At 36.0% G+C, this 26817-nt stretch overlaps 1 protein-coding gene across 15 annotated transcripts in view; it reads right to left on the minus strand.

Moving 5' to 3' along the window:
- Positions 1 to 26817, minus strand: part of WRN (WRN RecQ like helicase) — a 128023-nt gene that overhangs the window by 28044 nt on the left and 73162 nt on the right. For all 15 annotated transcript variants that reach the window (XR_014829940.1, XR_014829939.1, XM_085000172.1 and 12 more), the window contains 8 exons: positions 22386 to 22573; positions 17251 to 17425; positions 12533 to 12714; positions 10987 to 11088; positions 10372 to 10464; positions 4989 to 5130; positions 897 to 1067; positions 721 to 818 (listed from right to left, as the gene is read on the minus strand). Coding sequence is in view for 13 of the 15 variants with exons in the window: in XM_085000172.1 (XP_084856298.1) it covers positions 721 to 818; positions 897 to 1067; positions 4989 to 5130; positions 10372 to 10464; positions 10987 to 11088; positions 12533 to 12714; positions 17251 to 17425; positions 22386 to 22573 (1151 nt within the window). In the remaining 2 variants the exon portion in view is untranslated. The remainder of the gene's footprint in view (positions 1 to 720; positions 819 to 896; positions 1068 to 4988; positions 5131 to 10371; positions 10465 to 10986; positions 11089 to 12532; positions 12715 to 17250; positions 17426 to 22385; positions 22574 to 26817) is intronic.

Consider the following 26817-nt stretch of genomic DNA (forward strand, 5'->3'; position numbering starts at 1 on the left):
TTTATATTTTAGAACTGATGATTTTTAAAATAATCTTTCCCCTAAAGTTTAGATTTAAGGCTCTTCAAAAGTGTTTTAAGTTTGGAAGAAAAACTGTTAAGCTATTGCACAACAAAGTGATTATAGTCAATAATATACTGTATTATAAACTTCAGAGTTACTAAGAGATTAGATCTTAATTGTTCTCAACACAAAAAGGAAGCGATACTCAAGTGATATGATAAATGCTGTGATCACAGAACAATATATATATATATATATATATATGTAACAAACCAACATGCGGTACATGTCATACTTACACAGTGTTGTATATCAATTATATCCCAATTAAAAAAAAAAAAACCTGACAAATGACTGAGTACATGTACAGACACTAAAAAGTAGGCAACAACTATATTCCCTCCCCTCTTTCCATAACGTAAGAAGGAAATATGGTATATCAATTCCTCAACACTGAGCCCAATGCTGCTGCTTTAATCAACAGGAAAGCAGCTTTCTATCTACTATACTATACTCCACTACTTCCTATCTGCCAAGAAAGCATTTTATGGTTTATCTTTCTCCTATTGACTCCCACCCCCAAAATGACTAAAAGAGGTAGGTGAAAACAGTTATCTTTAATGATGTTATCATGTGTGGTGCCTGTAAATTGGTATGCAATGAACCATTTAAACAACAAAAAATTCAGATGTTATTTTTAAAAAATGAAAAATGAACCTTGGTAGAGAAAACTTCCTCGGACACAATTCTTCATTAGCTTGAAGGATGAGTCTCTGAGGAGATTCTGTTTTGGCTTTAGCAAGCCAATTTCTACCCTATTGAACACAAGAAGAATCTTTTAAGGCACAGGAAGGAAAAATTAAATCAAACAAACAGACTTCTATGTTGTTTACCTTTTTTGTAAGGGTGCAAATCTTTACAAATTTGCTTTGCCCAGGAACATCTACCAAGAACCCCTCAGTTACGAGCTGGCGGGAAAAAGCCTTCCACCAGCTCTCTGTGTGATCCTTGCCAGTGCCAAAGAAACTGTGACTGCGGTATTTATCTTCAAGACGCTGGGAACTCTGAAATTGGGAATAAAATCGGTTTCTTAAAATACTTACTTAATTAAGCAGGAGAAAGAAAACACAAAACTATTTACTGATCCTTTGGATTTAACACTATATTTCAGCTTTAAAAACCCATGAAATTTTTATATCCATCCTACTTGCTCTGAACACTTAAGTCACAGATAAATACATACTCAAAATCATGTTCCTTGGAGGTCTCTTGTGGCACATCAGGTTAAGGATTCAGTGTTGTCAATGCAGTGGCTGGGCTGCTGCTGTGGCGTGGGTTCAATTCCTGGCCCAGGAAATTCCGTATGCCATGTGCATGGCCAAAAAAAAAAAAGCATATGAAATCAAAATAGTCTTCCTTTTCTGTTTTAAATAATAGCAGGAATTTCACATATAAATCACATGCATTTCCAAGTGCATAAGTTTGGATATGTTTGGAATATTTAACCTTGGCTACTTAGACCTTTTATGCTCATATTAGAAGCATGAGTGTTAAGACAGTGTGCCCCAGCTAGGAAATCAGTAAGGGCAGAGCCACAGCTCACAGTTTCCAGTGCATGGCTGTTGTTACTAGGCTTTATGTCCCCAGTGTTCTGGCAAAGTTTACTTAATCATTTTTGACTTCACTAAGATATACCAGAAAGAGTAGGGGCATGCTAAACAGTTGATGTTTTGAGATATTTTCCTGTAAGTGAAGAGGATTCCAATGGGAGACTCTTCACAGCCACCAAGGTCTGGAAACACTGGGGAAGCCAGGCCTTCACATGCAACTCTCCTGTCCTCTGATGAAATGAGTCTCCCGCCCTTCACTCTCCACAGAGAACTTTTTCCATTCCCTTTGCCCTCTGACTACCTCTTTCATCCAAAGTACACAGCAAAGTACTACTTTTAAATGTGTACAGTACTATATGAAGAGAGGGTGCTCTGAAAAACTGCTCCTGTCCAATGCATTTGTGGTGAATATGGCAGATTGTAATTCAAGGGTCATTCTACCCTTCTTCTATTGTGACTTCTACCACAGAATCTGGGAAGTTACAAACACTATTTCTCAAACTCCCTTTCAACTAGGTTTCTGGATGTGACTTAAGTTCCACTGAACAGAGGTATTTCTGCATGACGTCTATACACAGGAAGGAATGAGAGGCTACTTTGCTGTTTTTGCATGTATGTATGACTGTAAAGATGTTTGCTTTTTACAAGTGTTAGCAAAGAATCTTGCATACAGCTACTAGCTTTCCAAAAAACAAGAGGAATTCATTTTGCTGATACAGATGATAAAAGGTGGCTCCCAGAGCAAACAGAAGGAAAACCTTCCTGATTGTTATACTTCTCTATTCAGTGCAGTCTGGAGTCAAGAGCTGCAGTGGGAGCTTCCCAAACTGACAGTTTGGTGACCACAGAAGAGGAAGCTGCTTCCATGGCAGACTATTTTGCAATATAAACTTATCAACAACATTACAAGCCATATAATTTTTTTTTCTTTTTATGGCCACACCTATGGAAGTTTTTGGGCTAGCGGTCAAATTGGAGCTGCAGCTGCCAGCCTAGACCACAGCCACAGGCATGACAGATCCAAGCCGCATCCACAACCTACACCACAGCTTGCAGCAATGCCGGATCCTTAAGCCACTGAGCGAGGCCAGGGATTGAACCCACATCCTCACAGAGATTAGTCGGGTTCTTAACCTGTTAAGCCTTGACGGGAACTTCTATAAGCCATTTAATACCCAATAATTAATACCTTTCTGTTTAAATTAACTGGTGTGATCATGAGCTTCCCAAAAAATACTATACTTTAGGACATACTCTCGTTTCAAAAACATGATTAAAACTACCTATAATTTCCCAATGGCTGCCTATAGTCAAAGCATCTTTTATCAAAAGTGTTATCTAATTCTGGAGCCATGATAAGGGTCAGAACTTTGAAAATGTGATCAGGAAAGAGCATTTCACTTAATCTCTTGGTTATGCAAATTAATTACTCTGTTTTCTAATCTAGAAAATTAAGATTAACTATATATCTTAATTTTTCACAAAGGGCTTTTAAAGATTCTTATGTGGGGACCTATTTAGACCCCTAAAACAAAATTCCTTAGGCAACATTTTTACTATTTAATTCCTAACAAAACTTGTTCTTTAAAAACAAAATTTTAAACTCCATTCACAAACTCCTGGATGGCCTGAATAATCATTTATACTATTTTTTTTTTAAATCCTATATAAGTGAGAAGAATCATGTGCTGCTGAAATATTTGTTATATACGGATAAAATATCTCTCTAAATAAACTCCAAGAGTTTCAAGTTTAAAGTATCATCTTACAGACAACATTATCTGCAAAGATATTAATTCTTCCTAAATTAGTTAAGGTGGACGATTCACTAAATTCTCAAAGGAATTACATTTATTATTTTAAAAATAATGTCCCAGTAGGTACCAAGGTCAGTGAAATAGAGGTAAAAAAACTTGCCTTATTTTCACTGTAGTTGATGTCTACAAATTTTCATTAAGTGGTACTTTTTAAAAAGTTTTACACCTTATCTAGCAAGGGTAATATAAAATTTCACACAGAATAAACTTCTTAATTTGCAGACTCCCCGAAGAGACTGTCAGTATAATCGGTCTGACTTGGTTTTCAAATAATAGGTGAAATCTGATCCCTCTTGTGACCAGTTCAAGTTTGTCTAGGAGCCCACTTCCACTTATCTGTTGATACTGGATACTGCTGGATTACACCAAATTAAAACAAGGATAATTTTTATAAACTATACATTCAACTGGGATATACAGGTTTTGAGGATGACAGAAACAGAAGAAATTTTCGTGGCTCTCAATTATATTTAATTTATCCCTTGCAACTTAAATTCTTTTTATAAAAAAAAATACATATAGCAGTACTCATAGCAACTAAGCCATGTGTTCCTTAGACAACACATCTACCATTAAATTTCTAATCAATCTTGAGATTTAAAAACAAGATTTTAAACTCCATTCAAAATCTAAAAACATCAGGACCTGAAGTTAACATGTTTTCAATGTTTCATTAAAATTTTTTCACAACTGACTAACTTAATAAGTCCCTTTCAAAACAAAACAAAAACTCAGAAAGTAAATATTTATGTGAAGTATCTGTCAATTTAACAGATAAATGCTGACCTAATTTATTTTTAAAATTCTACATACAAAGTGAGAATTTTAATATCTACTTTTAGTATAGTTTTAATAAATATACACAGGTGCAAAGGATTCTATCTCCCGTTTTTGGTTTATTCAACTAATATCAACATACAATACTTAACTTTACAGACTTCTAAATCAGGAATACAATTATATAAACAAAAGGACTACAAAACCTCATATTTGTACCTGCAATTGTTAGCATAATGCTGACATAATAATCACTCCAAAAATAAGGTGGCTGAATTAACTATTTATTCACTGGTGAAAGAAAAAAAAAACTTTCTTGGAAATTTTAAATGCTTCAGATAAGAAACAAAATAGAAGGAAAAAAAAATATATATATACTACCAAATGTTGTTAGGAACTTAGACATTTACAAATAATCACTGAAATTAAAATTTTGCACAAAAAACTTACTACATTTTAGGGCATGAAAAAATACAAATTTGTTCTAACTGTCCCTTGACACATGAAGGTTAACTTTTCTTAATCATCCTAAAAAAAGACCAGTCTAGGGATTCATCCAACTGCAATGTAATAAATTGAAACAGTCTGGAAGCATTGTCTTTATGATAATACACAGATTTTGTCAAAAGTAATGAATGCAGTGCTTAACTGGAGCTTGATATGACTAGTTTCTAGTAACTCAACTAAAGCCAAAGCTATAAGTGCAATATAACAAACCTCAAAAGAAAAGTGTAATAGGAGTAAAAGAAGAACTCAGAAGGTGATTCACAGACATACTTACAGATCCCCGGAGAAATAAAATCGGAAGCCCAATTCCAAACTTTTCTCCTAAGATGGTCACAGCAGATAAGAGCTGGAATGCTTGTGGACCAAAGTCCTGTGACATATCCTCTGAATCTTCAGTGGAAAAGCAGTGATCCAATCTAAATAAAAACAACATGTTAAGAAAGGCTTTAGAGATAAAAAATAGAGTGTAACAATTTGCCGCTTAAAAAAAAAAATCTTAAATATGCCAACTGTTTCAGAAGTTACAAATAAAGTTCAATACAGCCAAGAGCATGTGAAATATGTAAAACATGAAATATAAAATATAATACAGCATCAAAGGTATGTTATGTTGATGGTTCTCAACCCAAGTTTCACAGAAGGTACCCTGGATCACAGACAGAAGAGAAGGAAGTTCACTTAAGGTCTGCAGCTCAAACAGCTCCACTTGATCAATTATATAAATACTGACTTTGATATTAGGATTTGGTGGAAGAAAAAGTTTATTGCCTACCCCGACCCCCTAAAAAAAGTCTTAAACTGAAAAAAATAAATCTCTTGTGCAATTAATTGTTAGTTTAAACTCTGATGGCTATAAAATAAGACAAAGATGATAAACTTTTCATTTAATTCCATGCAGAAGTTAAATTCCTAGGCCATCCTTCAAGTAGATTTGAAATGATCACTAAAACAAATGAGAATCCTTTATAGCACATCGAGAACAAAAGGACTCAGAAAATCAACTCATATAGTGCAACTACCTAATTCAGTTGCTTTCTTTATAATAAATAGCTTTGAAATAGCAGTAAGAATCTAGTCAGTATTCCAAACATAATATTTTTGGGAAAAAAACTATATTTAGGTTTATTCTTCTATTTTAATTTCTTTAGTAGGAAATTTAGCTCATTAATTTTCTTTTCTAATATAAGTGTTTAAAGCTAACAAATACCACAAGATACCACCTATGATGTAGCTTATGTTTGTAATACTAATATTACAACATTAACATTATTGTAATTATCACTAAGTTCTAAAATGTTTTAATTTCTAGTTTGAGATCTTTGTTTGATTGATGAGTTACTTTAAAGCATTATTTCAAATTTCCTAATGAATGGGAATATTCGTTTATCCTCTTCTTTACTCCTAATTCAGTTACATCCTGGCCAAAATGTGGTGTGTTTGATAACAAGACATTGAAAACTTGAGACAGGCTACAGTACACTGGCCAGGAAATTTTTTCTATAAAAGCCAGAGAGTAAATAGCTTAGGCTTTGTAATCTCTATGTCACAACTGCTCAGCTCAACGCTGCAAAAACAGTCACAGATAATACATAAGCAAAAGGGCGTGGCTGTGTTTTAAGAAAACTTTATTTACGAAAACAGGCAGCAAGTGGATTTACTGCATAGGCCATAGTTTGCCAACCCTTGTTTTAATACAGAGTTAATTTTTATAAATATGCCATCTGTGTTTGAGAAGTGTAGCCTCTAATTCAGTGTTTCCCAGAAGACTGTAGATGTGCTGAAGGGTTAATCACTTCAGACCTTGAGGCTCTGGACAGAACCTGGCCTCAATTAGGCTTGTGTGCTCTAAAGGATTATCATTAACTATGTGGGTCATGAAATAAAAATGTTTGAGACACACTACTCTAATTGCTTGATACAGGCTTCTATAAACTGCATATGTGACAAATCAAACCGTATTACTATACTGACCAGATTTTCTGTTGCTTCCTAATTTTTTCATTGCTTAACCTACCAGTAACTAAAAATTACATCAAACTCTCCTACTCTGGTGGTGGATTTGTTGGTTTCTTACAGCTATTCTGCCAATTTATGCTTTATATATTTGTAGTGTTTTTTGTTTTTTTGTTTTTTGTTTTTTGTCTTTAAGGAGCACAGAACAATTCTTTCCTCTTGGTGAAGGAATCATTTAGCACTGCATAGAGAACATTTCCATCCCGAAGAAAACTTCTTTTGTCTAATAATACAGCTACCACACCTAGTATATGTTTAGCTCAACTAGATATAGCATTTGTATTGTGTTCTTTAAATTAATACATAATTAGGAGTTCCATTGTGGCTTAGTGGTAACGAACCCAACTAGTATCCATGAGGATGCAGGTTTGATCCCTGGCTTCCTTCAGTGGGTTAAGGATCCGGCATTGCCATGAGCTGCTGTATAGGTCGCAGATGCAGCTTGGATTTAGCGTTGCTGTGGCTGTGGTGTAGGCCGGCGGCTGCAGCTCCAGTTGGACCCCTAGCCTGGAAACTTCCATATGATGCAGGTGTGGCTCCTGAAAAAAATTATATATATATTTTCTCTATATAATACATATAGTTTCTATATATTATATAGCTTATATATATAATACATATATAGTTAAAATGATTGTATATCTGTGTATGTGTGCAAAGGTCTACAAATTTAAAGACATCCGTAGATTCTTTTCCACCACCACAATCAGAACAAACAACAAAACCATCACTGCAAAATACTCCCCTGTGCTATTCCTTTGTGCTATATCCATCTAATCTCTGCCAACAATTAATCTTTCCTTCATCCTTACAGTATAGTTTTACATTTGAGAGAATATCATATAAATGGAATCACACTGTATAATTCGCGCTATCTCTTCTTTTTTGGGTAGAATCTGCTACTGAAACCATTCAGGCTAGGGAATTTTATTTTCAGAGGTTTTATAAGAAGGATCCAATTACTTCAATTGTTGTAGGATTATTTAGGTTCTGTACCTCATTGTGGGTGAGCTTTATTAGTTTGAGGTTTTGAAGGAATTGGTCTATTTCATTTAAAGTATTGAATGTATGTGTACCAAATTATTCATAGTGTTTCCTTAAATCCTTTTAATGTCTGTTGGGCCTGTGGTGAGTGAAATTCCCTCTTTCCCTTCTGATATTGGCCATCTGTATCTCTTTTTTTTTCTTTTTAGAAGTTTCTATAGACTTGATTAACTTTTTCAAAGAATGAGCTTTTGATTTTTTGAGTTGTTTTTCTCTATTGTTTTTCTGTTTTCTATTTCACAGATTTATGCTCTTACCTTTCTTATTTCCTTCCTTCTGCTTCCTTGTAGATTTCTTTACACTTATTTGCTTATTTGTAAGGTGGAAGTTTAAATATTAATTTGAAACTTTTCTTCTAAGTGTAATGCTTTAATTTCCCTTTCAGTATTGCTTTAGCTGCACCTCATACATTCTGTATCTTCATTTCACTCAGTTCAAACTACTTTCCTGAGACTTCCTCTTTAACTAATGGATTCTTTAGTAGTGTGTTACTTAATTTCCAATTGTTTGGAGACTTTCCTGTAATTTCTATTTTGACTCCATTTTAATTAGAAAACATATTCTGTATAAATACCAATCTGTTAAATTTGTTAAGGTTTGTTTTTTGACCCAGAATAGAGGTCTATTTTTGTGAACATTCCATGTGCACCTAAAAAGAATGTGCATTTGCAGTTGTTGGGTGTAATGTTTTATAAAAGTCAATTAGGGAGCTCCTATTATGGTTCAGCAGGTTAAGAACCCAACGTAGTGTCCATGAGGATGAGGGTTTGATCCCTGGCCTCACTCAGTGGGTTAAGGATCTGGCATTGCCACAAGCTGCAGCACAGGTTGTAGATGCGGCTGAGATCTAGTGCTGCTGTGACGATGGCCAGCAGCTGCAGCTCTGATTCGACCTCTAGCTTGGGAACTTCTATATGCCACAAGTGTGGCCATAGAAAGAAAAAAAAGAAAAAAGAAAAAAAAGTCAATTTAGATCCAGCTTGTTGACAGTCCTATTCATTCTTCTATTTTCTTACTGATTTTCTGTCTACTAATTCTATTAATTAGTGAGAGATGTTGAAATCACCACCTCTAATTGTGGATTTCTCTATTTCTCCATTCAATATTGTGAATTCTTTTGTTAAGTATACATATATTTAGGTTAATGTGTTCTTGGATATAATGGTTATCTTTATGTGTCACTTTGGCTAGGCTGTGGTGCCCAGTAGTTTGGTTAAACACTCATCTAGATGTTTCTATGATGGCATTTTGTAGATGAAATTAACATTTAGTTTTAAGCAAAGGAGATGACCCTTGATAATGTGAGCAGGTCTCATCCAATCAGATGAAGGCTTAAAGAGCAAAGACTGAGGAGAACAAGGAATTGTGACTCAAGTCTGTAACATAGAAATTCTGCGCAGCTATCCAGCCTGACAGGCTGCCTACAGATTTCAGACTTGCCAACCCCCCAATTGCATGAGCCACTTCCTTGAAATCAACCTCTCTTTCATCACTTCTCAATCTGTGTGTGTGTGCACGCATGCATACACATAGGCACATATGTTTCTCTGAAGAACTTTGATACTTTGGTAAACTGATCGTTTTATCATTATATAATGTCCTTCTTTATCCCTAGTAATATTCATTCTCCAGTCTCCATTATCCGACATTAAAATAACAACTCCAGCTTTCTTTTGATTAATGTCTTTATGGTATACAGTTTTTATCCTTTAATTTTTATTTCTTCTTTTGGGGGGGCCACACTCCCAGCATATGGAGGTTCCCAGGCTAGGGGTCAAATAAGAGCCGCAGCTGCAACCCACGCCACAGCCACAGCAACTCCGGATCCAAGCCACATCTGAGACCTACACCACAGCTTACAGCAACACCAGATCCTTAACCCACTGAGCGAGGCCAGGGATTGAACCTACAATCTCATGGTTCCTAGCCGGATTTGTTTCTGCTTCGCTATGACAGGAACTCCATATCCTTTTATTTTTAATCTACCTATATAATATACCTGCAGTGGATTTCTTATGGATAGCATATAGTTGGGTCATATTTTTAAACCTATTTTAACAGTTCTTACCTTTAAATGGTGTTTTAGACCATTTACATTTAATGTAATTATTGGTACGTTTAGGTTTAGTTCTATTGTTTTACTGGTATATCTATTTACACAAGGAAAATACTGCAATATTGTTTGCTTTGTCTTCTGTTTTAATAAGTAAATCCATTATTTTGTGTTTTAAAAACTGCAGTAGTGGAGTTGCCATTGTGGCACAGTGGAAACACATCCAACTAGTATCCATGAGGATGAGGGTTTGATCCCTGGCCTCACTCAGTGGGTTAAGGATCTGGTGATGCTGTGAGCTGTGGTGTAGGTCGAATATGTGGCTCGGATCCCATATCACTGTGGCTCTGGTGTAGGCCGGCAGCTGTAGCTCCCATTCAACCCCTAGCCTGGGAACTTCCATATGCTGCAGGTGCTGTCCTAAAAAGCGACAAAAAAAACCATGCAGTAGTATCAATCAACAAAAATTCAGTTAAAAATTATTTGAAAAGGAAGGGAAAGAAACAATGACTTTTAGAATATCCGTCTAGAAGAAGAAAAACTTTACCTGGACCTGCAATTATCACAGCATTTTTCAGTTCCCATAATTCCCAAGGAGGCCTTTCGTAGCTGTTTGTCTTCAAAATGAGACAAGATGATTCTACCCAAGAGAAAATTTTAAATTAAATAAAAGAACAAAAACATAAATGTTAAATTCATTGTTGAAAATGATGAGGTGAAATCACCATTAATTGATTCACCTGGGACCTCATTATTTGGCTTCAGTTTACTGAGGCACAAAGAAACTTCCCTTAAAAATTAGTACATATGGCGTTCCCATTGTGGCGTGGTGGAAATGAATCCAACTAGGAACCATAAGGTTGAGGGTTCGATCTCTGGCCTCACTCAATGGGTTAGGTCACAGACGCAGCTCAGATCCATGTTGCTATGGCTCTGGAGTAGGCTGGCAGCAACATCTCCGACTAAACCCCTAGCCTGCGAACCTCCATATGCCGCGGGTGTGGCCCTAAAAAGACAAAAAGACAAAAAAAAAAAAAAAAATTCAATACATATGTGACACCAACAAAATATTTCCTAAATACTTCTAATTATTTTTTATAAAACTTTTTTCTTTAAGAGTACATCAACACATCCTTGTTATTAATTAATAAACAATACCTACTGTCGTCTACACCTGCTGGAATGAAGATATTTTTCCATCTTCGCCATCATCTTTAATTTGTATAATCGAAAGTTTTCATTGCATATCTCACTAAGGAGGTGCCTGTTAATTGAAAATATCACAGGAATATGTAAAATCGTATTAGCAATTTTATTTCACATATTTATTCTGTGATTATGATCTGTCATTCCCATTATACAATAAACTCTGTAAAAACATGCATCATATCTGCTTTTATTTACTACTGTATCCCCAGCACAGAGCATAATGTTTGGAATATAATGGGTACTCAAAAAAAATTGTTTCAATGATAAATAAAAGCAAAACATATATTAGATAGGCTCTCTCATCATTTGTTTTTTTGGCTTCGCCCATGGTATGTGGAAGTGCCCAGACCAGAAACTGAAACCACACCAACCCAAGCTGCTGCAGTAATAACACTGGATCCTGAACCCGTGCACCACAAGAGAACTCCAGCATTCTCATCCTTTTAACAAAATGGGCTAATAAATCCATCCAAGAGCTCAATTTATATAACTACATAGAGATGCCTTTTGAAAATACATAATCTCAGCAGCCCCATCAGTTACCACATACAAGTTTTTTCCTTAATTTTTTTTCTCCTAGGAATGAAGGAATCAGTTGGTAAATACTGCCCTTAAATTTTTGTAAGATGAAGTTTTCTTTTCAATGTCAGTCCCAAGCAACATAAGTATCGACAAAATACCTGTTGAGTATTTAAATAGAACGGTTTTCCTACATCTAAACACTAAGCATAATATTTTTTTCGTAGAAGTCACTCAAGTACAGTACAACATGATCATTCACACATGGCCAAGAAGAGCTGGCATCTTTTCACAGTACTCACAAAGAAAACAGCAGTGGTAACCAGAGCCAAATTGGGGTTGGTAGAAGTCATATGAAATAAGCATCATGGTAGCATGGGAAGAAAAAGACAATAACAAAATAAATGGTATCTAAAGTAACTATGGCTGGGGGGATGCACTGAGGGTTTGGGATGGAAATGCTATAAAATTTGGTTGTGACGATTGTTGTACAACTATAAATGTAATAAAATTCATTGAGTAATAAAAAAAGAAAGAAAAAATAAATAAATAAAGTAACTATGGTTGAAGACATATCAAAACTTGAGAGAATTTGAAAGAAAGAAAAAATAAATAAATAAAGTAACTATGGTTGAAGACATATCAAAACTTGAGAGAACCTGAAGAGAAAACCAGTCCATCCATGAACAATTTTTTAAGAGTGTTCCAGAAGATCTGTGTGACATTTCCGATATAATACTGATCTAGTTAATTCTTTACACTAGATGAGGTGTAGATGAAATGAGGTCCTCTCCTCTGGGTGGCAACACACCACAAATGTTCTTCTCAGACATCTTCCAAAGTTTTCTCTTGGTTTTAAATGCACTCATACATATTACTCTAAATTTTGGATGTTGCCTCAAATACTTTCAAAACATATGGAAAGAAAGAAAGAAATTTGCAAGGGTAAAAGCAGATTAAAAATAAATAAATGTTTTTACCTATTTAGGTTAATGTCTGCTGGAGCCCAGAGAATGTGACAAGAACTTTGAAGTCCATCACGGCCAGCTCTACCAATCTCCTGGTAATATGATTCTATCTCCTTAGGAGCACCATAATGAATGACTTTACGAATGTCAGCTTTATTAATGCCCATTCCAAAAGCTATGGTAGCTATGACACACTAGGAATAAATAACATGGTTTGACAAACATTTAGCAAAACTAAAGGCCTTATATATTTACTTTTTGGTAAGAATAATCAATTCGTTAACTAAAGGCTCTAACTTGAAATTGAAGTGAATGTAATTTCAACCAATCACTTAAAGATTAAAAGATTATCTGCCCAATTTATACATTAAGGAATAGCAACCATAAAACCAGATCTCTGTTCCTTATCTATAAGAATAGAGTTGTTTTGCTGAATGTCTATGAATGAAAGACACAAAAAGGCTCTTAAAATAATCATTATATTATGTGAAACTTTGGATTATGATGAAGTTTTATATTAAGATAAAAAGCATTTATAGAGGAGTAATTACATAAATATATAATATTTGAAAATAAATATACTGACCTAACCAAAATTATGATTTTAATCTATTGGGAGTGAAGAGGGTAGAAACTCCTGGATGAGCTGAGGAAAAGCACAGAAAGGGATGCACAGTGTTGCACTTTCATCTTTCAAAGTGGGGAATCAAGAGATGATGCCTAAACCTAATAAACAACTAAATAGCAGCAGCATAAGCAAATTATGGCAAGATACAGTGGCAAACACCAAAAGAATAAGCTGAAAGAGTTGCGAGTAGGAAACAGAAGCAAAGAAGGAATGAGGGGCTGGCACTTTTCATTGTAAGCACCGGAGAACTATAAACTGTGTGTGTGTGTAACTGAAAAATATTTTAAAATGTATTAAGATGCACCAAGAGTAGAAAAGAGAAAGGGGGAGTTTCTGTTGTGGCTCAGCGGTAACGAACCCAACTAGTATCCATGAAGATGCTGATTCAATCCCTGGCCTCACTCAGTGGGTTAAGGATTCCACGTTGCTGTGAGCTGTGGTGTAGGTAGCAGACGAGGCTTGAGGGATCTGGCCTTCCTGTGGCTATGCTGTAGGCTGGCAGCTACAGCTCTGATTTGACTCCTAGTCTGGGAATTTCCATGTACCTTGGGTGCAGCCCTAAAAAGCAAAAAGAAAAAGAAAAGAGGAAGGAAGGGAGACAGGAAGGAAAGAAGGAAGGAAGAAAGGGAGGGAGGGCCAGAGAGAGAAAGAGAGAGGGGAAAAAAAAAATTTTAAGTATGAGAAAGATGACACAAAAATTCATATAGGGATGAAAATAATATTAAGAAAAAGCCTGGAGTGAAAAAAACCAGGCAGTTTTGCTATATTTAAGAGAAAATAAGCAATCTAATAATAATTCCAATTTTCTTTTTTTACTTTTTGCTTTTTAGGGCCTCATCTGCGCCATAAGGAGGTTTCCAGACTAGGGGTCGAATCGGCTACAGCTGCCGGCCTACGCCACAGCCACAGCACACCAGATTAGAGCTGGGTCTGCGACCTACACCACAGCTCATGGCAACACCAGATCCTAAACCCACTAAGTGAGGCCAGGCATCAAACCTGCAACCTCATGGTTCCTAGTCAGAATCGTTTCCATTGCGCCACAACAGGAACTCCCCAATTTTCTTTTTTTTTTAATGTTATTTCTTATTCAATTTCTCCCAGCTTTACTGAGATATAATTGACTTGTAACACTGTGTAACTTTAAGACATATAATATGATGATTACCACATTTAAAAAAAGGACAATGACTGATTACCTCATAAGGTTAGTTAACACTTCCATCATCCTACCTGGTTACTGTGTGTGTATATATGTATGTGTGTGTCTGTACGAATCATCATATGATACTGTTTTTAGATGAGACAACCTGTTCTACAGACATGATTATCACAATATCCTTAGACTCCCAAGTATAAATGAAAATACCTTATCAAATTATTTATAACATCATTCCAAAAAGGAAAGGAATTCAAACCTCCTTGAAAAGGCAAATAAAATATAAAAGCACATTTAAAAAAAGGTCGGATTAAAAGTAAGAATGAATGGTCACAGACTCAAATGTAAATCTACCATGTAAATGTGTTTAGATTTGGTTATCAATAATAGGAAGGAGGAGTTCCTGTCATGGCGCAGTGGTTAACGAATCTGACTAGGAACCATGAGGTTGCGGGTTCGGTCCCTGCCCTTGCTCAGTGGGTTAAGGATCTGGCATTGCCGTGAGCTGTGGTGTAGGTCGCAGAAGCGGCTCGGATCCCGCGTTGCTGTGGCTCTGGCGTAGGCTGGCGTCAACAGCTCCGATTCGACCCCTAGCCTGGGAACCTCCATGTGCCGCAGGAGCGGCTCAAGAAATAGCAAAAAGACAAAAAAAAACAAAAAACAAAAACAGGAAAGAAAAAAATCTTTTTTTCTAAAATTATAAAATAGAAAACACTAAGATTCTAAACATCAATCAATCCAAGACATTAAGAGCTGAGGAGATCAGCTCTACATTTAGGCCCAGACTAAAGTATAAGTCAACTGGAAAAAGGAGAGTGAATGTCTACAATTCTGTACGTGAATGCATTCAGTAGGCACTAAATAAATACTCAAAGGCAAGTAATCAACTCCAGGAGAATCAGACTATTCTATATAAATGAGGAAATGTATTTTCATCACCCTGAGAAGATATCTGAGAACTCAATGCAAATGTGAAGCTTTTGAATTATTTCATGACAAAGGAGTACACTGGGCCAGTTGTCAGATACAAAAGAAGGCCTGAAGCCTAGGCTGACCCAATCAATCTATAAATTTTCATAATGTGGATAAAAATTTGTGACATCTCGCCACACAAAGAGGAAATACAGCAGTATGTACACACATATATCCTCCTAGAAATTATGTATAATTGCTGATCACTATAAGTCTTTTAAAGTCATATTTCAAGCACTGATGTTTCAATAAAGCTGTGTGTTGGCAGGAAAATCATAAACATTCAACAAGGTCTCCTCTCACAACATAATGTAAAATTTGCACACCTTTGTGTCTTTAAGATATGTTTCTATCTAAATGAATAATTAGTAACAAACCAAGATAGAAAAAAACCACTGGTCAATTATTGTCTCAAAGATCTACTGTTAAAATTCAGAATGCAGCAGCTAATAAATTTTAGCTAATAATTTCCAAGCTCCACAGATTAACAAAATAAAAATATAAGCATTAAAGAAATTGGATAAAATCTCTATTCCCGAGAGTTATAATAGCTGTTTCTGTCTTTAGAAAGAAGAGGAAGAAAGAGAATAGATGCCTGCAGGCAGGTATGCATTGTAGCATGACAATGCACAGTGAACTTTATAGACAGAGATCAAGATACAGAGAGAATGGATCTATTGGAAAGAAAATGCAAAGCAGAAGTTAACTTCATCTCAACTTGAGATGAGGACTATTTCAGACTTACAGTGACAGGGTGTGGATACACCTTGATAGTGCTGATTTAAACCTATTCACATGGCTTGAATTTAAATCCTCCCAAATAATCCACATGACACTCAAAGAACCAGGATTCTAACCAATATAGGCATCTCAGCTGCAGCACTTGATAATAACTTCATCAGTACCCTTCCTTTCTTCAGTTTTTCTTTCAAATCAATCCTACTTAGAGCTCCCTGTCTAATGTTTCTCTAATACTATTTATTATCTTGCTCAAAAACAGAGCAGTCTGTCACAGTGGTTATCAGATTGTTCTGCGGAATTCTAAGGACTATGAGATGCCACCAGAGACTGACTCAGAAATAGAGAAGCTCCTAGACCTCTTCCTTCTTTGCATCAACTTCAACAAGAATTATTTTACTGAACCTGTTTTACCTATTAGATAAAATTTCATTTCAATAAAAACTCTAAGGCTAGGAATTCCCTGGTGGCCTGGCAGTTAGGGATCTGGCGTTGGCACTGCTGTAGCTCTGCTTCAATCCCTTGACTGGGAACTTCCACATGCTGTGGATATACAGTAAAAAACAAGGCCAAAAACTTCTAAGGCCAAAGTAGTCTGGAAAAACTACAGGAACTTCACACCAATCCCAGCCTGATTCTCTGCCAAGTTTTAATACCCTCTATAACCTGGCCAAACAACACATTCAACTTTTTTCCCATGAGTCTCTACCAGGACCTTCTTGCCTTTTCATCTATACTTTGTGCCCTTCCTAATCCTCACTCCCTTTTCCTCCAACCACTGTAAACTAGCGACAATTTCCTGAACCCAGTATGCCCTCTCACATCACAGTACCTTTGCACATGCCAGTCCTTCTTGGAACTCTATAACCAGTTCCTTTTCCCTTATCACGCCCTGGCCTTGCATACCTCACAAACTTCTGTTCACTTGTTCAGACTCTATTCAAATTGCTTCTTCCCAGGTGGACCAACCCCATGACACAACCTATCTTAACAGCTACTGTACCCTCTTCCCTGTACCTAAGTGCTAGTCTGTGTTCAGGCTGTCTTGTATTCTAGCCTGCAATAGTTTTCTTAAATATCTATCTCCTGCATTATATACTGATTCTCTCTTTCTGAGTGACTGTTTTGTGCTCGACACAAAGAAGGTATTCAATAAAATTTCACAAATAAATATTAGAGAACTATCTGTTTCCACCTTGGGGAAGAGACAATAATAATGATCGATCTTCACACCTGAATTTCATCTCTCATAAACTTATGATGAACTTGCTTCCTTAAGTGAATACTCAGTCCTGCATGGTATGTTTCACAGGCTAACTTCAGTTTCTTAAGTTCAGCTGTAACTTGTTCTGTCATTTTTCTGGAAGGACAATAGATGATAGTTGGACCTTCAAATTCCCAGGCAGAACTAAAGAAAAAGAACAAAAGGACAAATATAAATATCTATGCAACCTTCAGATCAGCTTAAAATTTAATCTTCCCTTTCTTTTTAGGTTTTTACTTTCATTTCTCTTATATAATTTTTAAATTTTAATTTAATTTTCCTTTTAGTTTTTCACTAAAACTATGTTAACAATGACACAGTTAACAAAAATCTAAAACATTTTGGAAACTCAAATGTAGAAATAAATTATGTTAAATCCAAACACCTCTGACTTCAGTTTTTTGTTCATATCAAAGTTAAAACCAGAGACAAGTTTATTTATTGAAGCATAAGACTTGTTAAAAATCTATAAACTAATGGAAATGCAATTCTCATCCTTTTGAAAATGCAAAGCACCAGATTAACAATGTTTTCATTTACATAAGAAATGTAAGTGAATATTTACATAGGAAAAGGAATAAAATTTATATTACATTATTCTTATTACCTCTTATGATTGTAAAATTGAGTTTCTTTATCTGTTTACCAAAAAGCAAGGGCTTTCATATAATGGTAAAATATCATTTTTATAGTTCAAAGAAGTTTTTACTAGTAAACTTGAAACTATGACTGTTAAGTAAAATAATATCTGTTAGAAAGTGTGTTTTAGAAACCTGTGCTTAACTTATTAAAAGTGTAAATTATGATTTCTACAGAACTATTATTTAATCCCTTAATATATTCATTTATATAAATATATTCATTTATGCTGACCTAACCAATATAAAAAGAACATATAATTTAGATTTAGGAAAAGTTATTTTATTTAATTTTTAGAGCACTGATACAATTTCTTTTATTTATTTATTTATTTATTTTAATATCATGATTTTTATTTTTTTCCGTTATAGCTTGTTTACAGTGTTCTGTCTGTACAGCATGGTGACCCAGCTACACATACATGTATACATCCTTTCTTCTCATCATTTATTTTTTAATTTATTTTTGTCTTTTTAAGGCCATACCCATAACATATGTAAGTTCCCAGGCTAGGGGTCTAATCAGAGCTATAGGTGCTGGCCTATACCACAGCCACAGCAACACCAGATCTGGGCCAAATCTGCAACCACAGCTTATGGCAACACCCGATCCTTACTCAATCCATTGAGCGAGGCCAGGGAGCAAACCTGCATTCCTCATGGATACTAGTTGGGTTCATTACCACATGACAGGAAATCCCCTCTGATACAATTTCAATTTTAGGAACCCAGTTTACAAATATACTTACACATCTGCCAAAAATTCATATACACAAATATTCATATCAAAACTATATAGCGAAAAATAATCTAAATGTTCATGATCATAGGCATTCATACCATGAAATATGATGCAAATATTAAAAATCATATGTAAAACCTCTGACTATGGTAAAAATCACTGAAAACTTAAGCTGGAAAAAATGTGGCAGTAATTTTACTCTCTGAGTCTTACTGAATAATCTACTCAAAGCAACTTTTGACTGTGACCAAACGGATTCCATGTCAAAAATTCATGGTAGATAACTTCACAGAGTAAAAAAAAATGCAAATTATCTTCTTAATAAACAAGAATCTCATTTTAAAAAAACAGTTTTCAAAGAAGGAAAAATTGTGCACCAAAATGTGCATAGTCTAATATCCTTACACACTAAGGCCTAATTTAAGAAAACATGTGAGTTCCTCTTGTGGTTCAGTGGAAACAAATCCAGCTAGTATCCATGAGGATGTGGGTTCGATCCCTGGCCTTCCTCAGTGGGTTAAGGATCTGGTGTTGCCGTGAGCTGTGGCGTAGGTCACAGACCCAGCTTGGATCCTGCATTGCTGTGGCTGTAGTGTAGGCTGGCAGCTATAGCTCAGATTCGACCCCTACCCTGGGAACTTCCATATGCTGTAGGTGCAGGGAAAGAAAGAAAGGAAGAAAGGAAGAAAGAAAGAAAGGAAGGAAGGAAGGAAGAAAGAAAGAAAGAAAGGAACAGAAAAACAGCAGAGATGCTTTAAATGACAGGAGAAAATTGTAGAAAAAAATGGACATACTACAAAACCATTTCTGTAGCAACCTAAAAACAACAGCAAAAACTGAGAGTGCATATTTGCACAGAATGGAGTCAAAGAACAGAAACCTACAAAACTAACTACAAAAATACCAACAGTGATTCCAGAGGAATAGAATTAGAAAAATATAATTACTCTTCAATTTATATGCATCTCTATTGTTCAAATTGATACTAACACTATGGATCACTTTTTATATTAAAAAAGATAGAAAATACAAAAATTTAAGCATAGAATAGAAAATTCAAAATAGCAAAAATTCCTATTGACTACAGCAATGAAAGAGCTGGAAGAAGGACCTCAGTCCTCATCTTCTTTAAGGAAAGAATTCAGCAAAGAGACTAAGATTGTGAAGCAGATACAGGGTTTATTAGAAGCAAAGTACATACGGCACGTGGGTAAACCTGCAGAGTGAACTGAGCCCAATAGAGCTGGCTCAGACTGCTTACATATTCTGACCACCCAATCATGTTGCCTGAGCCCATATTTAGCCAGACTCAGGGACCTTCCTGGTGGATGAGTGCATTTCTCAGCCAACATGGATTCTAGCATGAAGGTTTCTGGGAGGTTGGCAGGACACATTATGGGCTAGTGTCTCCTCCCTCCTTTGGCTCCTCCCCTCGAGTTATGTCATCCAGAATCCCTTGGAAGTCAACTGAGGACCTTCTCTGTGCATGTGTTGGGCTGAGAAATCCCCTTGACCACAAGAATGAGGAAATTGTGGTCGCTTTGTCTCAGGGTCCAAAGCTGCTACTGGCATCTTATCTCAAAAAATCAGTAGGAGAGCGTCTGCAGCTGTTCCAGACTGAGACCCATCTATCTCACTATTACAAAAGGATTCATTACTTTGCCAGGAGGTTTACTAAAGATTGTTTATTTCAATTTCCTGAGGGGGGAAAAAACTATCATCATTTAACCATTAAATTAGGTAGGTAAGAGGGACTTATCTAATTTAAATGCATCATGTATATAGAAAACAAAAAAGATCAGAGTTTAAGAAACATGTTAGCTCAATAAAGAGAAAAATAATGAATACTGATAAATGGCAAAATTAAATGAAAAGATAAAGTAAAAATTAAAGGCAATACTCTGAAGTTTTAAGGTACCTTCCATCTCAGTGCTCATTAAGAGGTAAATTTCTATTTGCCCAAGACCTACAGGGAGCTTTCTGACTCTCAGGGGTTTCTTGCTACCACAACTCTTCTTACAACATTGAAAATGAGTGCAAAAATCTTTGCAGATTTGCTTTTAGAAAGCCACTGTTACATTCAATGTCAAAATCTTTGAATGGTCTTGGATGTTAACCTAAGGAGCCTGGACTAAAGCCACTAGAAAGGAACACCAAGATTCAGGGAGCTGCTTTCAGATGATAAATCTAAAGATTGTATATAGATACAACAAGGAGCCAGGAGGAACAAGGAGGTCTGTTAGGAGATACTATAAAGACCTCAATCAGTAGAATTAACATGAGAGAAAGTGAGAAGAAATCATTTACATAAAGTATCATGAAAGGACAATACAATCACAATGTCACAATGTCAGGGGAAAAAACAGTTTCAAAAAGTAGAGTGTTACTAGGGGAAAGTGTCATAGAGACTGAGAATACTATAGACTGAAAAGGATCAAAGATTAGGAAAGTAAGTAAGAATCTGATTGTGAAGACTCTAAACTAACATATATAGGTAGCTGTCTTCAAGAGAATGTCTTCTCTTAGAACAGAAAGGAAGTGAAGAAGGATGCATATTCACTTCAGAGAGATCACTAGAGCAGCCAGAACATTCAGAATATATTCATTACATTTTTGCTTTAATCTGAATATAGGATAATAAATCAGCAGCAAATCCTACATTTAAATTCATCCTAGGAGTTCCCGTTGTGGCTCAGTGGGTTAAGAAGCCGACTAGTACCCATGAGGATGAGGGTTCGATCCCTGGCCTTGTTGAGTGGCTCAGCAGGTTAAGGATCCGGCATTGCCACAAGCTACAGTGTAGGTCACAGATGCAGCTTGGATGCCGACTTGCTGTGGCTGTGGCATAGGTTGGTAGCTACAGCTCCAATTTGACCCCTACCCTGGGAACTTCCATATGCTACAGGCGTGGCCCTCAAAAAAAAAAAAAAAAATTCACCCTAAAGGACCCCAACAATCACTAGAGAGTTTTCTTAACTCAGGATCGATCTTTTTAATCCCTCTCTGAAAAGGGAACACTAATGATGTTCTTTAAAGTCTATTTTCCTAGATCTGCTTTGTGTTTGTACTGGTAGGAGAAATATTATTTCCATCTACTCTAACTTAAAAACATATTTTATAAAATGAAAATTGTAAGCTTTTCACTGAGAAGACAGATCAGGAAATAAGGCTCAGGGAACCTTTCTTAGCATACATATAAAATGCCTCAAAGCACAGCAAATAGGAAGAAGTGCTACTGACAGTTCCTTCATGAGTAAAATGAAAATAATATGAAGCAGTCATAAGGATTAAAGAGCAGTCATAAGGATTAAAGTAGATCCATTATATAAAGCACCTTGGATACTTCTTGGCATCAGGACTTAAAGAGTATTATTAAGATGATTTTTTAAATTTCCTAATACTCAACTTAGTCATATAATTAGTAAACTAGACTGAATTCAGATATTAGACATTTGTTTCTGTTGTTTATTTGTCAATTATTTAGAGTGTATGTCCTCTTCAAGTAACAGTACAGAGTATAAAAATATTAGAAGAGTTAGTTTCTACCTTTAAAACTAGACTATTTCTTCAGTCACTATCCTGATTATAGAACATCACAATTGAACCAAAGCTAGAATTTGAAATATGTTAAATATACATTAGAAGGAAATAATTTTTTAAAAATAAAACACATTTCTTTTAAAAAGAAGAAAATAATTACCAAAATTTAGCAACCAATTCTCACCTTGTCTTCTGGACAAGAAACTGCTTCAGATCCTGAAGGATGTCTCCTGTTTTTCGTCCAACTTCTAAATACAAGTTTGGTCGATCAAAACCAGTACAGGTAATCTGAGGATCCTTCAGTTTTAAGCAACGTACAATGTCTTCTCGGATTGAAGAAGTTCCAGTAGCAGTCAGTGCCACAATTGGAACCTGAAATAAGTAAAAGTTATTTTTAACAGAGGAGAGAGCTCATTAATTCCCACCATTTCTCCTGCCTTCTCAGAAAAACACTAGAGGACAATTATAGGAAGAACAGAGGAACAGGACAAAAAATGCAACTTTAAAGTTACTCTCATTCAAAGAAAAAGAACAATATTTCCTTCTTACTTGCTCCTCAGCCTCTTGAATACATTATTTACCTTCTTTTTTCTTTTTATGGCCACACCGGGGGCATATGGAAGTTCCCCGATTATGTCTCAAATTAGAGCTATATAGCTGCAGACCTACACCACTGCCATAGCCACAGCCACGCAGGATCTGAGCCACATCTGCAACCTACACTAAGTCTGCGGCAATGCTGGATCCTTAAACCACTGAGCGAGGCCAAGGATCAAACCTGCATCCTCAAAGAGACAGCATTAGATTCTTAACCTTGAGCCACAATGAGAACTTCTCATTTACTTTTCTTAAACCAGAAATCATTCAAATAAATCACTAAATTATAGGAAGTTCCCATTGTGGCTCAAGGGGTTAAGAACCCAGCATAGCCTTGGTGAGGATGCAGGCTTGACCCATGGCCTCACTCATTGCATTAAGGATCTAGTGTTGCCACAAGCTGCAGCATATTTTGCAGACGTGGCTCAGAGCCGGCATTGCTGTGGCTGTAGCACAGGCCTACAGCTACAACTCCGATTTAACCCCCTAGCCTAGGAACTTCCATATGCCACAGGTGGGAAAAAAAAAAAAAAACTAATTCCTAAGATTTTTTTTCCTGTTTAAAGATGTATTTATTTGTAAATTCATAAGATTTCTAAATGCAACCTACCTTATTAAATTAAGTCTACTTATTAGCTATCTCTCCTTTTATTATTTTTTACATTTATAATAGTGCTGATACAAATGAAAGGAACGTTAGTTATGTCTTGTTTTATGAGGGGAATGTTATGTCTCATTTTTTATTAACCTATAATTCATGAATTATAAACCTTCATTCATTGAAAATCCAACTATACAAAGCCCAAGTCTTTTTTTATCTCCTATATTAAATACATTGGCTTATGGCTTTTCAGATCTAAAAGCAAAGCTCTCAATGACCTGGATAACTTCATACTACATGAAAAAAATGCAGAAAATGAAACATCGTTTTTGGGGGGTTTTGTTTTTTTGTCTTTTTAGGGTCGCACCCAGGGAACATGCAGGTTCCCAAGCTAGGGGTAGAATCAGGGCTGCAGCTGTGACCCCTACACCCACAGCTCACAGCGATGACAGATCCTTAACTCACTAAGTAAGGCCAGGGATCAAACCTGCATCCTCATGGATACTAGTCAGGTTCAGCACTGCTGAACCACAACGGTAACTCCTGAAACATCTAATATTAATCAATTCCTTGAGCAACCAAGACATGTTCTATTTTCAGTCTAGCAGAGACTTCTTGACTGGATTAGAGCCAAAACAGGAGGCATGGCAGGTACCAGGAAAAGTACAAATATGTAATCTTTTAGAAATTCTAAAGTAGGATAACAACACATCTCCCATGAAACTAAATTTAATATTATTGTCACCATTATCATAGGGAGTTTGAATCAACTACACTATTATTTCATAGTCAGAAAAATTGTTCCTATGTCATTAGTTGTTCTGTACCCAAGTTTACAATTTTCTTAATACTCTTTTTGGCTCATCACAAATACAGTATCCTCATAATATAGCTTTCAGATACACTGCATCTACCTCACAGATTAGTTGAAATAATTACCATACGTAAGTGAAAATTTAAGTGCAATCTGTAAAAAAGCAATTATAGAATCTGAAAAACAAGATACAATTTATTAAAACTATGAACTATTTTTACAATCGATATAGCTTTACAGAATTAAAAATTATCTCAAAGCTCATGTTAAAAATCAATTAAGTTCAGGAACAGCATTTAAGTGGAAAAAATTATAATAAAATCAATGTGACTGCATAACTGGCATTTTTATATTATCTGTCCTTAAATTCTGTGAAATTATTTAAAAAACACAAACCCCCAAGTTAACTTTATTGATTTCTGGCTTACAACCAGACTGTTTTCTGAATATAGAGAGTGCCTAACAACTTATAAATGAATAGGCTAATTTATAAAGAAGTTAGTTTCTCCAATCAAGGCTTAATATATATGTATATACCTGTTATATATCTTTATAACAAATAAAAATATCGACATTGAGGATAAGGGAAGTTTAAACGCTGAAGTTCTTAGGACAATACACATTCTCATACTCAGAACAACAAAGCATTTTCATCAATTTAAGTGCTTTACTCAATTTATAAATGCACTTTAAAAATGCTCATTGTTCAACTGCACATATAGATAAGGACAGAAGTTTTCAGGATAGAGACTACAAGGAAAAGAGGGCTTGGTTTACTTCTAAGCAATACAATGTATGAGCAGACAAGAAACGCATTTGTGAAAAAAAGGATACAAGAATGATCCATGACACCTTTTGAAAAAGTCAGTAGAAAAATCAGGCAATAGCAGCACAGTAGTACAAAAATCTGGTTTAGGATCAGTCGCCTGAATTCAAATCCTGTCTTTGCTACTAACTAGACGTGAGATTTTGAGCTGTTTACTTCACTTTCTAAACTTTGGTTTCCCCATCTCTAAGATGGCTCCAATAAGAACTACCTCATAAAGTCACTGTGAGGACCAAATAAGATAAAAGGTATACTTAGAAATCTATACCTAGAAACTTCCATATGATCCTGTAATCCCACTCTTGAGCATATATCCAGAAAAAACTCTACTTAAAAGAGACACATGCACCCGCATGTTCATTGCAGCACTATTCACAATAGCCAAGACATGGGAACAACCCAAATGTCCATCGACAGAGGAGTGGATCAAGATGTTGGAGTTCCCGTCGTGGCGCAGCGGTTAACGAATCCGACTAGGAACCATGAGGTTGCGGGTTCGATCCCTGCCCCTGCTCAGTGGGTTAACGATCCGGCGTTGCCATGAGCTGTGGTGTAGGTTGCAGATGCAGCTCGGATCCCACATTGCTGTGGCTCTGGCGTAGGCCAGCGGCTACAGCTCCGATTAGACCCCTAGCCTGGGAACCTCCATATGCCACGCAAGTGGCCCAAAAAAATACCAAAAAGACAAAAAAAAAAAAAAAAAAAAAGAAGATGTGGTACATATACACAATGGAATACTACTCAGCCATAAAAAAGAAGGACATAATGCCATGTACAGCAACATGGATGGAACTAGAGACTCTCATACTGAGTGAAATGAGTTAGAAAGACAAAGACAAATACCATATGATATCACTTATAACTGGAATCTAATATACAGCACAAATGAATCTTTCCACAAAAAAGAAAATCATGGACTTGGAGAACAGACTTGTGGCTGCCCAAGGGGAGAGGAAGGGAGTGGGAGGGATTGGGAGCTTGGGATTATCAGATACAACTTGGAATGGATTTATAAGGCGATCCTGCTGAGTAGCATCGAGAACTATGGCTAGATACTTATATTGCAACAGAACAAAGGGTGGGGAAAAAAATGTATACATGTAAGAGTAACTCAGTCCCCATGCTGTACAGCGGAAAAAAAATATTAAAAAAGATGAAAGGTGTAATGTGCTGAACATAACTCACTGTACACAGTAAGTACTCAAGAAGTGTCAGCTACTATTGATATAATTAGTGCTATGACTGAAAAGAATCCTACTTGAGACCTCCAGAGACATGGTCACTACTCAGATTTGCCACTGACTCTGACAAGGGCTAACTTCTCTGGGCCTCGGTTTTTTATTCAAAATATGAAATGGAGAGGGCAACAAAATGTTAGCCTCTCTTCTAATTTAAATCCACTTTGCCACAGGAAACCCCTTATTCTAGTGACCTGTTAACAGGAAAAATCACCTATAAATTCATTCTTTTCCCACCAATATTTTAGAAAGTCACAGTTAAGAATTTTGCTCCCACAACGTAGAAAACAGAACAAAGTAATGGAATATATTAAACTTAATGGAACCATATTTACTCTCACTTCAGAAATAAATAGAATATTTTCTCTTAGAAGCTTTGGTGCTTTATGACATTTAAAAGTTTGGAGCTGCCACTGTGGCTCAGCGGGTTAAGAACTCAAACAGGATGCGAGTTCAATTCCTGGCCTCACTCAGTGGGCCTGGCTCAGTGGGTTAAAGATCCAGCACTGCTGTGAGCTGCGGTGTTGGTCACAGATGAGG

This window comes from Sus scrofa, chromosome 15, assembly GCF_054392235.1.
Source record: "Sus scrofa isolate SSC_HxYL_T2T_F1_AM1 chromosome 15, Sscrofa_HxYL_maternal_Yorkshire_Landrace_v2.0, whole genome shotgun sequence".
Lineage (NCBI taxonomy): Eukaryota > Metazoa > Chordata > Mammalia > Artiodactyla > Suidae > Sus > Sus scrofa.